At 44.4% G+C, this 14,723-nt stretch overlaps 1 protein-coding gene across 1 annotated transcript in view; it reads left to right on the forward strand.

Moving 5' to 3' along the window:
* The window catches only part of PTGFRN (prostaglandin F2 receptor inhibitor), a 376,964-nt gene that overhangs the window by 131,425 nt on the left and 230,816 nt on the right, over positions 1–14,723 (forward strand). The window contains exon 2 of the mRNA XM_086935651.1: positions 611–976. Coding sequence (XP_086791777.1) covers positions 611–976 — 366 coding nt within the window. The remainder of the gene's footprint in view (positions 1–610; positions 977–14,723) is intronic.

The following is a 14,723-nucleotide window of genomic DNA, read 5'->3' on the forward strand; positions in this document are numbered from 1 at the left end:
CTTCGGGAAAGTACAGAATTATTAATTCTTTTGTCTAAATATACACGTGGCTAAACTGATTCCTACACAATGTTTTCATTTTTTCAGCGTTTTTTACTCTTTTTTTTCCTAGACAATTCGGAGACAAACTAATGCACCAGGTTTTTTTTACTCTACAATACCTTTTTTTTCTACAGTGCTCTGAAATGAATTGTGACATGTTCTGTGTTTTTTACATATTTGATCAGATGTAGGGAAGCGAATCCCTGCAGTTTCATGCAGCCCTCCTTACTTTAGCGGCGCATCTGATCATGCTGCCAGTGTTTGGAGTGGGGATTTAAATGCCAGAGAAGCCCCCAAACTCATCTGGCTTATGCATGTGTGATCTTGCTTTCTCAGAATACTTACTCTCTGCCCCTGGCACTTTGAATTTATTTTCTAATTTACACGTGTGGGTTTTAAAAGACTCTGCTAGGCTGTATTGACCCTGTAACAGCATTAAGGACATGGCCTTGTTTGAAAATTGTTTTTTCCAGCTTCCTTAAGATACATGTGAGCAGGTAGGCAGTGTCTCTTTCAGTGTGTCACGTGATTTCTAACCTGGAGTTTCTCTTCTGTCCTTTCCTTGCAGGTATCTGCATAGGGCGAGTGGTAAAGGTCCCTGCCGGACCCCTACTGCGGGTTGAGGGCACAGAGGTGGTCATCCCATGTGAGGTGAGCGAATACGAAGGACCCTTGGAACAGAACTTCGACTGGCAGGTCACTCGAGGGGCCGGCCTGGAGGGCGTGGTGAGCACCTGGGACTACTCCTTCACGGATGTGCCCTACCTGGACCGCGTCAATAGCGGGGCGATCGAACTGCGGCGTACCAACAACAGCGTTGTCGAGCTGCGCATCAAGGACATCCAGTCCAGCGACCAGGGCGAGTATAAGTGCTCGACCCCAAGCACGGACGCGACAGTCCGGGGCAACTACGAAGCATCTGTCCATGTCAGAGGTATGTCATGAGACACGTCGACTGTTGAGAGTATACGTGCACTACAGATTACCACCACTGTCAGTTAGTCAGTCAAACCACTTTTATTCGATTATTTAAAATCACAAAAAGTACAATATACTTTCAAAAACTTAAGACAATCATATCAAATATATAAAACCTAATGGGACTACTCCCACCGATCCCTGTGGCAACCGCAGCCATGCCAGATTACCTTGGTATCTGAGGTACTGCCAACCGGTTTCCTGCTACAGGAGCAGGGTTGCACAGTAGTCCATGGGGGTCCTCGTAATATAGCAATGGCACTGTGCGGGCTACACATAGTTGTCTAGAGTTTTTAGATGCTAGCTTTTTCGTGGTGGTAGGCATGAGAGCAGGTGACATGCCTAGAACATTAGTGTATCAGAAGTCCTGGGCGCAGAACCGTTGTACTATGGCCGACTTACCATAGTACTATGGCAGACTTACCATAGTACTATGGCAGTGTTACCACAGTACTATGGGGAACCTACCACAGTACTATGGCGGAGTTACCATAGTACTATGGCAGTGTTACCATAGTACTATGGTGGACCTATCATAATGGCGAAGTTACCATAGTATTATGGCGGACTTACCATAGTACTATGGTGGTGTTACCATAGTATTATGGCGGACTTACCATAGTACTATGGCGGTGTTACCATAGTACTATGGGGAACCTACCACAGTACTATGGCGGAGTTACCATAGTATTATGGGGAACCTACCACAGTACTATGGCGGAGTTTCCATAGTACTATGGCAGTGTTACCATAGTATTATGGCGGACTTACCATAGTACTATGGCGGAGTTACCATAGTACTATGGGGAACCTACCACAGTACTATGGCGGAGTTACCATAGTACTATGGGGAACCTACCACAGTACTATGGCGGAGTTACCATAGTATTATGGGGAACCTACCACAGTACTATGGCGGAGTTACCATAGTACTATGGCAGAGTTTCCTGTCCCACAGCAGGAGCTCGGCATAGATATCTAGGGTTTTGCTCCAACCTTTATGTCCCCTTTTACTTCATATACCTCTGAAATCCTAGTTTAAATGAGACATCAGGTGAATGATGTCACCATAGATCTCAAAACCCCTGCGGACGTCAAACAAATGAACGTTCTAGAAGGCCTGTTGTTGATTATCTTCCTCACTACAGGAAAACAACTATTCCAACTTCCAACCTCTCCAATAAAGGGAAGGGAGGCCACGATACAACTAAGATAAGGAGGTGTGTATTGGCCACACAATAACCATGGGTTGATGAAACCTTTTTTTAAATGTTAGTATATGCATTACTTTGTGTAGTGTTAAGGTAGCCTGGGGAACATGTCCTAGCACTATGTAAGCAGAGGGCTGTTATATCGAACATGTTATGTAGCGCATTTTTATATGGCGTTCGTATGGCCTTGAGGAGGTAACGGGTTTGGTACCTTCCTCCCCTGATGTCGAGGATTCCTTTACAGACGAGAATCTGTCTTGTTTCATGAACTGTAACAGCAGTCGACAATTTGTGGTTATATGGGTGTTTACGGTCGATGTGCTGCAACAGGGGATGGGTCCAAGATCTACGTAGTTAATTGTGAGCGGACCGAATTCTTGCTAAAATCTTTCTGCCTTGACCATCCCTTGGCATGTTAGGAGTTGTTAACTTGAGGTAATGTTGTTGTGATCTAAAGGTGAGTGCAGTGAGCTCAGTTTAGCGTTCTATGGTTTGGTTGGTGTGTTGTATATCTTTAATTTAAAAAAAATATTTTAACAGAGTTTTATATACCGCAAACTTGACCCGAATCGGGTATCAGAGCGGTTTACATAGCCCCAGTTGCGTTACATGAGGACACATTTTTTTTTTTTAGGCACGAGGAGTTTAAGTGATTTGCCCAGAATCACAGGATGTTCAGCGTCATTGCCAAGACTCGAACCCAGTTCCCCAGGTTCGAGGACGACCGCCCTAGCCGTTGAGCCAACTCAGATGTATTGGAAACATCAGAATATTGAGAGCTCCCTTGAAGACAATGGCGTGGATCAGGGCCTTTAACATCTGATCTAGATCTTCAGCTCCCAAAGTCTGAATTAAACCATTTGGGCAATCCTGGTTGTTAAAGGCCCTCAACCCGAGTTATAGTCCCCTGCTGCATTCATCGGTCTAGAACATGGGCACTCACAAATTTCCAAGGGGCCGCAAAGTTTGGTCTATGGTGTGACCGAGGGCCGCACTTATGCCCGCGGGGTGTGTAAAGTGGGTGTAGGGGAAGCAAAGCATGTGTATATATAGTGGCTGTCTTTGAAAATGAAGGTGTTCCTAAAGTTAAGGGCCTAGTCACTACCTTTCCCTACCTTCAGTTTACCTTTAAATAAGTATTTGCTGTATATTTACCTTGTTTTTTCATGTTAGTGCTGAGTCAAGTAAACGGCAGTCCAGTGATGGGGCCGCATGTAAAGCTTAGGAGGGCCGCATGCGGCCCCCGGGCCGTACTGAGTATCACTGGTCTAGAATGCGCTTAAACAATGAATAAAGCCTGTGGCAGAAGGCCTATGAGGGAATTTGAACATTCCACCCACTGAGAGCAGAACACCCCCACCCCGTAATGTGAGCGAATCAACTGGCGAGAGACCATGCATTCGGTCATCGTGGCAGTCACAGGATCTGACCGGACCGGCGTGGACGTGCAGAACCTTCCTGGAGGTCACCTGGAGCATTGATCAGAAAGGGAGGCTATATTTCACCAATCTGCTGATCAGGCAGCGCACCGTCTAAAAATATTCATTACACCCGACACCGAACGCAAACTCGATGCCCAGAAATGACAAATGTATGTAATCCGAGTGCGCGGACCTGGGAGAAGCAGAAACCATTCTGATGGATGGAGGGTGGGTGGTCCACGAGTGACACCCCTAAGAGTGGCACCCCATCTCAAGGCAGCCATGCGCAACCAGGCCGAGTTAAACCGGTCTATAGGTGACGAGATAGAGCCAAGTTAAGAGCGCAGGATGGGTGGGAGTGCCCTGATAACACCTCTCCTTCCAAGACACGTAAACATGATATCCATACTAATATAATAAAGAGAGAGCCCAAACCTTTGAGGCGGGTAATCTCGGGAACCACAGCACCAATCACAACACCCAATACAGCGTTGGAAAGGGCAGTTGCAGCAGAAGGACATAGGCTATGCAGAAGCCCACCATATACAGCAAAGTAGTCCCTTGTGGGCGTGTCTGCGTTGTGGGCGTGTGCTGGGGGCGTGACAAACGCTGGGGGCGTGTGGTACGTTCCGCCCTTCATGCCATGTCTCATATCGTGTGCTAATCCCACCCTGCTCCCTTTAAATACCCCTGCACCCATAATCATAACCCACCCTTACTCCTTAAAAACCCCAACACCCTTAAACACTAACCCATCTTAACCCTATAAATATACCCTGTACCCCAAAACCCAAACCTATCCCTAAACCCTAAAAATACCCTCTGCCCCAAAACCCAAACCTAGCCCTGAACCCTATAAATACCCCTGTACCTCAAAACCCAAACCTACCTCTGAACCCTAAAAATTCCCCTGTACCCCAAATCCTAAACCTAGCCCTGAACCCTAAAAATACCACTGTACCCCAAAACCCAAACCTACCCCTGAACCCTAAAGTACCCCAAACCCCAAACATAGCCCTGAACCCTTAAAATACCCCTGTACCCCAAAACCCAAACCTACCCCTGAACCCTAAAAATACCCCTGTACCCCAAAACCCAAACCTAGCCCTGAACCCTAAAAATAACCCTGTACCCCAAAACCCAAACCTACCCCATAACCTTTAAATACCCCTGTACCCCAAAACCCAAATCTAGCCCTGAACCCTAAAAATACCCCTGTACCCCAAAACCCAAACCTAGCCCTGAACCATTAAAATACCCCTGTACCCCAAAACCCATACCTATCCCTAAACCCTTAAAATACCCAAACACCCCAAAACATATACCTCGGTACCCCAAAACATATACCCCTACTTACCTTATCCAAACATTAAAAAAAACATGCTTTTACCATTCATGCATTTACAACGAATTTTGTTGTAAATTTATGCGTGGTAAAAGCATATAAAATGTAATGCCATGCGTTATAATGGCAGTGCGGAGTCATGGTACTTTCGTAATGAAAGTATGCGGAGTGATGGTATGCGGAAAGAAAGTTGCGGTAATGGGTGTTTACCCTTCCCCTGTAAGTACATTGGTGAACGGCGGCCCACATCTCCAGCAACATACTCATATTTTTTCACCACCCATTTGAAAAATGCACAGGTCTCTCTCATTGATGGCCAACACCGACATACACTTTTAGACACACCTCCCGCCACAAGTTCTAGAATTGCAAACTTTAGAGCTGGGGAGCTACGTTCGAATCTCGGCATCAGCTCAACATCCTGTGATTCCAGGCAAATCGCTTTGTCTCCCCGTGCCTACCACAAATAAATGTGTTCTTCTGCAATGTAAATTGTGCTCATGCCATGTTGTCGCGTTCGCGCTATATATTATTGCAAGGAAAAATAAAGTAGGGAAACTCGAGTTTACACACTACTGAACGCACACTCTTAAGGGCATCAGCAGTGCACTGTGAATCGGAGCGTTTCACAAGCCTGTCACAGATAAGAAATGCTATCAAAACGAAATCCTACAAAACAATATGATACTGGCCGGCAGCAATTCATACCCGGACAACGTCGGGACGGGCTGCTAGTACAAGTATAGAAGTGTAACACGAGCGAGTGCCCCGCAGACCTTGCACTCTGGTGGCTTCCAAGGTTATTGCAGTACAGTCCGTCCCCGCTCGGTCTCAGGGGTACCCTGGCCGGTGTCCAAGCTCTCGTCATCGCAGCCCTTTTGAAAGTCTGGTTCTCTGACTTTCTCTCATGTATTTTTTATCACCCCAGCTCTCTTCTCTCCTTCTGGTCGGAGGCAGACTCCCCTTCCTCTGATATCTGTTTGGGCTTTGACACCTGTCGTGACGTCATTGACAGGACTGCCCCTTTAAAGACATGTTAATATCCTTGGAAGCTTCAGGCTTCTGAGGTCCACGTTCGCATCTTAAGGTGTCCAATGTAGGCCCAGGAGGGCAGGATCCATTCTGTATTTTTATTAAATATCCACTTCAAATACCTGTACATGCAATGAATCCAAATGGAAATTATTTCAATATTGGTGATCGTGAAAATCTGGCATGGAACAGCCCTTCCTAGACATTTGTCAGACCTTCCCACCCCGTCTTAAAGGATTGGACTAGTCCAGGTTATGAAAGATGATTGACAGCCTCCGAAACCACTCTAACTCAGGGAAACTGTATCCTAAAGTCCTCTCTGCCCACACAGGTCTGTCACTAGGCCCAGACAGGAGTGTCCAGGAGTGGTCCTTGAGGGCCGGATCCAGGACAGATCTTCAGGGCACCCCTGTTGAGGCTCATTTGCATACAGCGACCTACATCTGCATCATTTATACGTCTGTGGTTCTCCTGACAGTGAGCAGGGGTCCCGCGAGGACCGCAGCAGAAGGCAAGGTTTCCAGTCTGCCTCAGATCTTACAAGCCGCAAAGACAAGGTCGTGTCTGGCAAGATTCACAGCACATTCGTTACCACTGGCCGTGACAGCAGGGGTCTGGACAGGTACAGAGAGCAGGGATGCTCCTGCATTCTGAGACATGACCAGCAGGGGAACCATTCCTTAGTTTTCATTTTTCTATAAATTGCATGTTCAATTAAAAAAAAATAATAAGGGAATATTGTTTCACTGTGAACGCACACAGCTCTGCTCCCTGCATTGTTTTCCCCATTCTGTGGCGGCCTCTCGGCGCTAGAAGCTGAAGTAGGGCCGGGCAGGCGCTGCCAGGAGGTGTATTCTGTGTCACTCAGAACAGATCTACTGTTTGAGTAAGAGTGGTCGTCTGACTCGTGAGGGTACCAAACCTCTGGACTCGAGTGTTACCACCCATCGGCGTGGGAGTGGCCTACGGGGCTATCAGGCAGTGCCCAATGGACTGGTCTAACGGACCAGTGTGTGCCAGTTTTTCACCAGTTTGTGGTTCAGTTTTATGGGCAGCTGGGACAGACCTCAGCGCCTTGAGACCCTCCCGGGTGAGTAGCGCGCTATATAAACCCCTGATTGATTAATTGATTGATTTCCCTGATATTACCACAAGCATTGCTTCCAGCAAAAACAAGTGCTCGTGTTCTCCTGTGCCTGGCAAAATACCCATACAGCGCGGCTTTAGAAGTTCAAAACTGGCCCGATTTGCAAATGTGGGCCACTTTTCTTAGCCGGCTGATTTTCTAATGGGGACCATTCCCAATCCGCCCCTGTCACCCCTTGTTACTGGGTCATGGGTGCTGGACTGTGCAGGGAAGGTGTTCTGCCAGGCCCTACAGGAGAGGACAAGGCTGCCTCTGGGAAGGTTCATTGAGCCCTGCTGAGGTTTCATGCTGGAGCTGTGAATTGTTCTGAGCTGTGCAATATTAGTACGGAAACCCAGGCATTGTGCTGGGTAGACGTGTGTGTTGCGTGCTTGGTAGTGTGCATACATGTGCTGTGCATGTAGTATTGTGGTGTCAGTGCACCAATTAGGGAATCTACATGGGTCTTGTAGTTGGGGTGCAGACCCCCTGTCTTTCTCTTAGCCCGTTCTGAAAAGAATTTCTTAAGATTGGGTCTTTGAAAGAAAGTTCTATGATGTTTTGGCAGGGCATGGCCACATCCTTTGGAATGAGAGGAAGAAAGTGCTACGCAGCCCTTGTCTGGGCTCTAAGGAGCTAAGCTTGTTTGAACACCTCCATGATTTGAGCGAGATTGAATTGCAAGTTGAGTCAAGTGCTTAATTTGAGCTGGTGGTTTCTGGTACTCTGCACTTAATTGCCAATACTACACTCATGACCGGGTGCCACATGGTGGCGCTCAATCAATCAGCATTTGTTAAGTGCACTCCATCACCCCCAGGGGTATCCTGACGCTGTGTCTCTGTCGAAGAGCCAGCTCTTGAGTCTCTAATCGCTTTCTGAAGTCTGCCAACGAGTGGGGTGTATGGAGCTAGATGGGGGGAGGTCGTTCCAGGTCTTGGCTGCCATATATAGGACGACGAGCGGCCACCACTGTGTGTGGCGGCTGCAGGGTGTGTGTGCGAGTGAAGAGTAGCTTGGATATCTGGGAGGTTGGTGGAAGTTCATTCGATGCTTGATGTAGGCCAGTCTTAGGTCCCGGAGGGCTTGTAGGCGTGCGTGAGGGTCTTGAATTGGCATCTCTTCTGGATGGGGAGCCAGTGGAGGTCTCTCAGGTGGGGGCGATGTGGGATCTTTTTAGGAGGACCAGGATTAGTCTGGCTGCGGCGTTCTGTATGGCCTGGAGTCTTCTGAGGAGCTGGATGGGGATTCTGTCGTAGAGGGCGTTGTCGTAGACGAGGTGGCTGGCGATAATATTGCCCATTAGGAATTAGGAGTCCCTTATTTAGAGGACGGCTTGCAGACAAGCCGCATCACGCTCTTGTATAACAAATGGAGTAAAGATGACACCAAATTCACCAAAGAGATAATACCAGGCTGTCTTACTCTGGAACATAGAGCAAGAATTCCTTGGCTGGCTGATGGAAACAGTTTGCTAAAGGAGGTGGACGGGGACTTGAGCATTGATGAGCCGGAGGGAGGGTTACAATCTTGTAAGATTTTGAATCTGTTCTGATGGGGAAAAGGATGGTCGTTACAGCAAAGAGAGAGTCTCATCCCCAGAGCTACCTCATCTTAGTACCAAATATTAAACACAGATTTTATTTAACAAGACTGAAAATGGGCTTTTCCTGAGATGGGCTTTTATTCCCAAAAGGTACCCAAATGCCCATGTGATGGCAAGCTGCATTATCTAATTATTTGTAACTTTAATAGGGATCTGAGGAAACAAATACTGTGGCCATTGTTTTTAAAAGAAAAAGGTATTTATTATAAATATGCCTTTAATTGTATCCCTAATCTTAGTACTGTGAATCTGTGCTATCGAGTTTCTGTCTATTTCCTATGCCATCCAAAGAAGGAAATGGCTGCTATACCTGGCATTTTAAGATATTAACCCCTTCCATGCTGATGACGAACCCCTGCCGTCATTCACTACGGTGCTCGTGTGCTGATGACGGCTGGGGTTCGTCACGGCCCGCCCCTGTTCGTGCTGTTTACAGCACACCAGGGGAATCGCGGCCACATCGAAGGGGTTAAAACGAATAATCCATTAATTATCCTTCATCTGATGTTTTTGATAATGCCTTTCACCTTAATGACCATTGAGTTGACACCTTGCCTTGTATCTGGTGTCCTGCGTCTGTACATCTAACTGTCCACGTGCTGGGATCATTTTATTGGATTTTATGCAGAATTTCTATTAAGATCTTTTGTAAATTTTATCTGTGCACTTCTTTTATGGGTATTTTTATCTGAATAAAGCTTCATTTGATTGGAGTCTTTTAAAGCGTTTACTATTAGTGTCAGGAATTTGGTAAAACAGTGACACTCGAAGACTCTTCTTTAGTAAGGTTCCGCTGTGGCATGTACATGTGAACAGAAATAAGGGCAGGAGGTATGTAATTTAAAGATATATATTTGTAGTCTGTAGTGATTAATCATATGTAGGGAGTAGAAGTGCAGGAGTAAGGTTCGTAAGATGTAGTCCTTTGCACCCGCCCTGTCCCCGTTGCATGCACCAACGTGGATAAATTAGAAAATGACATCTCCCTCTGGCTGCAGTCAGCCAGTGATAAATGTGCCCCCTTTATTAAATTTCCCCCGACCAGACATCACAACTCCCACAGATGGTTTTCGGATGACCTAAAAAAACTTAAACTGAAGGTACGTCAATCAGAAAGGGCATGGAGACGTAACTACTCCGAACCAGCCAGATCACAATACATCTCAGCTCGCAGAGACTACAAATCTGCTATAGTTTCTGCCAAATCTACTCATTTCTCTGACATCCTGCTCCTTCCGAGTCAGAAAGATCCGGAAGGTCAGCCACTTGCTTCCCACACCTGCCCTGATTCAGGTTATCATGTCTCTTGTGCTCTCCCGCTTGGGCTTTTCCAACTGCATTTATCACGGACTCCCCAAAACCCTCCTCCACCGCCTTCAGGTGGTCCAAAACCAGGCGGCCCGGATCATCTTTAAATCTCCAAAATGGCAATCTGCCAAACCCCTGATGTACAAACTTCACTGGTTACCAATTGAACAAAGGGTGGCCTTCAAGTTGGGCTGTCTCGCGTTCAAAGCCCTCAACTGCCCCAGTCCTGACTTCCCTTATCACTCCCTACTGTCCAAACCGCTACCTTCGCTCTGCTCATCTTAAATCACTCGTCACACCCAAAATTAGAGCTAACAAATTTGGTGGACGAAGGTTTGCTTTTTTAGCTCCGAAACTCTGGAACTCCCTCCCCCTGTCCATCAAATCAAGCAGCTCCCTCCTTCATTTTAGGAAGCTGCTTAAAACTTTTCTCTTTCCCCCACCCTGCTAACCATGCACTATACCTCAGTTTGGGAACCGATGTCCTACAGCGCCAGGAAACTCATGGTGTCAGCGCGCTCTACAAATTCCATTTAATAATAATAATAATAATAATAATTAAGGCGCACTTGTGGGAGAGAGGACGCGGTGAGGGTCTGGCTAGGACATGAAGGTGAAGTGGAGCCCACTTGAACCTCTGCCTGGTGAGAATGAATTAACTTCATAGGTTTTTTTGTGGTGCAACCTACACTATTTGTGGCTGTACGCAGTGCTTAATGTGTAAACAAGCAAGTGCCAGGGCCCTCGTCAGGCGCCCCCTGCACCACCATGGACCCTTCCAGCGCTGCCAAGGACAGTTCCATCACAACTACCAACCATCACATTCCTATAGTGTGACAATTCAGACTATTCAGGGCCCTAAAGCTATAAGAAAGGCTTGGGGGCGGACAGTAGCCATTTTTAATATATTTTGAATTAATAACTAGTTGTGCTCATATCTAAATTAGACAAACAGCGCTACCATGTGGCAGGCTGTCATGAGGGCCGGTGATGTAAATTAGGTGCTGAGCACCGGAAATCACTGGCTCAAATTAAGCACTGGGTGTATGTGATGAGTGGATAAGGTACCACTTCACACTGCTTTGCCTCGTGAGTCAGGTGCGTGAGGAAGCGCGTCTTCAAGGGCACCTGTCTCTTGGTGTGTTTCTGGTCTGGAACCATCAGTCCTGGAAGAGGGGAACGTCTTGTGCATTGTTGTGATGTGTAAACAGAGAATGCTCAAGTGCGCCTGAATAGTAGAAATGGACTAATCGGAAGAGGTTTCCAATTTGATCATACTCGTAAAGCGTAAAAACATTTAAACAAGCATTGGTAAAGCCAAAGGCTCTGCTTTCAATTTACCAACAAATGTGAACACAGCATTCACAAATGATGTTTGCTTGCATTCTATGCACACATGTTTTTATTATCATATTAAAAACTGTCCTGGCTTTGCCAATGCTTGGAAAAGTAGTGAAAAATAGATGTCTGTGCACAGTGCAATGAGAAAGAACTCAGTGTGACAAACTGCATACTAGAGTTTGCTTTCGGATTTCGCATAATCCCTCCTGCATTCTAATGGAGGCACTTTGAGGAAGGCGGAATGATACATCGCCAGCAGGAGGTGAGCGAGTGATAATCCCCAGGGTGGAACAAAGAGCGCACTCCATGCATATTTTAAAGAATTGCTTAAAATGTGTTATCCAGACCGCTGTGCTGTCAAGCAGACCTTAAAGGCGAAGTTAACTAGACTATATAGGACAATATTATGAAAAATGTGGAATAGTCAGGCACTCATATATGATGTATTTTGTCAATCACAGACCTACTACTTTGGGTGTCATTTAAATACGTGGGAAGCTGTAAAAAATCAGGTGAGGTGCGTGGAAAGTGTTTTTCGGTGCATGTAATGCTATTTTTGCATTAGGACAAAAGTACTGCATTCAGTGCCCATTAGTACCAGAGCGCAAACAAAAAGCCAGGGTTAATTTAACAACAATAACAGCAGAAACAGCGACAAACAGTGCTTGAACATTTCTCTTAGTTTGAGCTAATGTCATGATGACCAGTTGTGGTGGCGATATGACTGAATTGTGGCAGAACAGCAACACAGATCTCATATTCTGTTAACGACTCCGTTATGGGGTGGTGCTCACTTCTCCCAAATGGCAGAGCAGCACAGCCCAACTGTACATCAACAGAAGAATTATTTGTGTGGCAATTACTTTTATTGTTATATGCATAAAAGCAACAAACCATTAACGGCTGATTCAATCAAATGAAATAACACACTGGTGTATAATGACGCATGCGAGTCGGTACAGTGATCTATTTCCAACCTTCATCTAAGGCACCCAGCCGCTCCCTGCACCCGCCCTCCCGGCGCCTACAGTTGAAATGGGTTGTCAGTCGTCATGCGTCTCCATCACAAGCGTACATATGTTTCCCATGTATTCCTTCCACTTTTCCCATACTTTCGCCCATTTTTTAGGGCATCCCTTCTCTTCAAACACCACTTTTTTCTGCTATCATGCACCAATCCATATCTGTTTTCCAGTCTCTGAGGTTTGGTGGCTCTTCTGCCACCCATCAATGGGCAGTGTTGAGTTTGGGCACCATCAGTCCAAGTGCAGTCCAGATTCGTTCCATGCGGGTTAAGTCCGACGTGTCCCAGATGGATCACTCAAATTATATCGACCTCAAAAATATTGAGTTGCCATAATATCGTTGATAAAATATCGATGGACAAAATATCGACTGGCTATCTTTAAACAGGTAAGTACTAAAATATCGACTCTAAAATATCGAGTTACTAAAATATAGACTGTAAAAATATCGTTTTTTTTAAATGTCTTTAAATTAAGTTAAAACGAATGTAATAATAAATATATTTATTATAAACTTACTTAAAATTATTACATTGTTATATTAATAAATATTGTAAATTAAAAAAATATATAAAAAAATACATATATATTTAGATAAATATTTTTTATTAAATAAACATATATAATAATTTTACCGTAGCATAGCAAAATGGTTAAAATTCATTGTAACAACTGTAGTGAATTCTACAATAGCTAAAGCATTGGATAGCGTAGGGGTAAAATTTACTATTCCCACTCCAGTGGGTGCAACAGTAGGGAAAGCGTTGGTTAGCGTAGGGGTAACATTTACTATTCCCACTCCAGTGGGTGCAACAGTAGGGAAAGCGCTGGATAGCGTAGGGGTAAAAATTACTATTACCACTCCAGTGGGTGCAAAAGTAGGGAAAGCGTTGGATAGCGTATGGGTAAAAATTACTATTCCCACTCCAGTGGGTGCAACAGTAGGGAAAGCGTTGGATAGCGTAGGGGTTAAAATTACTATTCCCACTCCAGTGAGTGCAACAGTATAAAAAGGCAAAACTTCATAATTAATTATAATTTATAGAAAGATTAGTACCAAGTAAATTTAATTTCCTATACCAAAAACTTTTATTTACCAATTAATTTTAATTTCATGGACAATTAATAATTAAATAATTTAATTAATTAACTTAATTAATTATTGATTTACTTCCCACCCTATTCCCCTATAAACCCACAACCCGCTACTGAAACTAATTTACTATAAATTAATTATTTATCAATTAATCAATTATTATTAATTACCAAATATTTTTTATTTAATTACCTATTTATTATTTTACAATTAATATTAATTTACATAATTAATTAATTATATTTAAATTACTTCCCACCCTATTCCCCTATAAACCCACTACCCGCTACTGAAACTAATTTACTATAAATTAATTATTTATCAATTTATCAATTATCATTAATTACCAATTCTTTTTTATTTAATTACCAATTATTATTTTACAATTATTATTAATAATTACATAATTAATTATATTTAAATTACTTCCCACCCTATTCCCCTATAAACCCACTACCCGCTACAGATTTATATTACACAATTATTAAAAATTAGTAAAAACTTAACTTATTTTCCATTTTCTTTTGTCTATATTCTATCTAGTCGATAATATGTCTAGTCTATATTTTTGATTCGATATTTTGGCTATTAATATCAATATAACTCGATATTTTTGTAGTCTATATTATGTCTGGTCGATATTTTGTCTAGTCTATATTTTTTCCTCGATATTATGTCCAGTCTATATTTTGGATTAGATATTATGTCTGTTTACCGTCCCAGATATTACGAAGGCACTATCGGCAGTGCGCCCCCATGCACAATATCTTTAAGTGCTCCCTGAAATACGGTCCAGCCCACACCGACTTTTAGCAGTCTGGGTGAGCCCATGGTGAAGCATGCCACCACTAGAGTGAGTGAGGGCTGTTTAAAGAAAAGTGTCTCTTTCCCTTCCCACCTGTAGCAACGGGTTGGACATAACTCTTTTGTTTCTCTTGTGAACTCTGTTCAGGAGAGGGTCAACACTACACACTCAGGAGCCCCCATCCAACTTGGATCACTCTTTCGTTGCTGAACCTAATTAGAGAGAAGCAACCATCTGACTGCAGAGGGGACATTCTTGTGGTAATCGACTTCAAGGCACAACCACAGTTCATACAGTCGATTACAACTATCCGATTTGGTTTCAGCGCTGTGCCATTCCATATGATATGAATAAATGTGCCTCCCTGTCCACAGTGGCTTACAGTGC

The sequence above is a fragment of the Lissotriton vulgaris genome, chromosome 8 (assembly GCF_964263255.1).
Source record: "Lissotriton vulgaris chromosome 8, aLisVul1.2, whole genome shotgun sequence".
NCBI classification, from domain to species: domain Eukaryota; kingdom Metazoa; phylum Chordata; class Amphibia; order Caudata; family Salamandridae; genus Lissotriton; species Lissotriton vulgaris.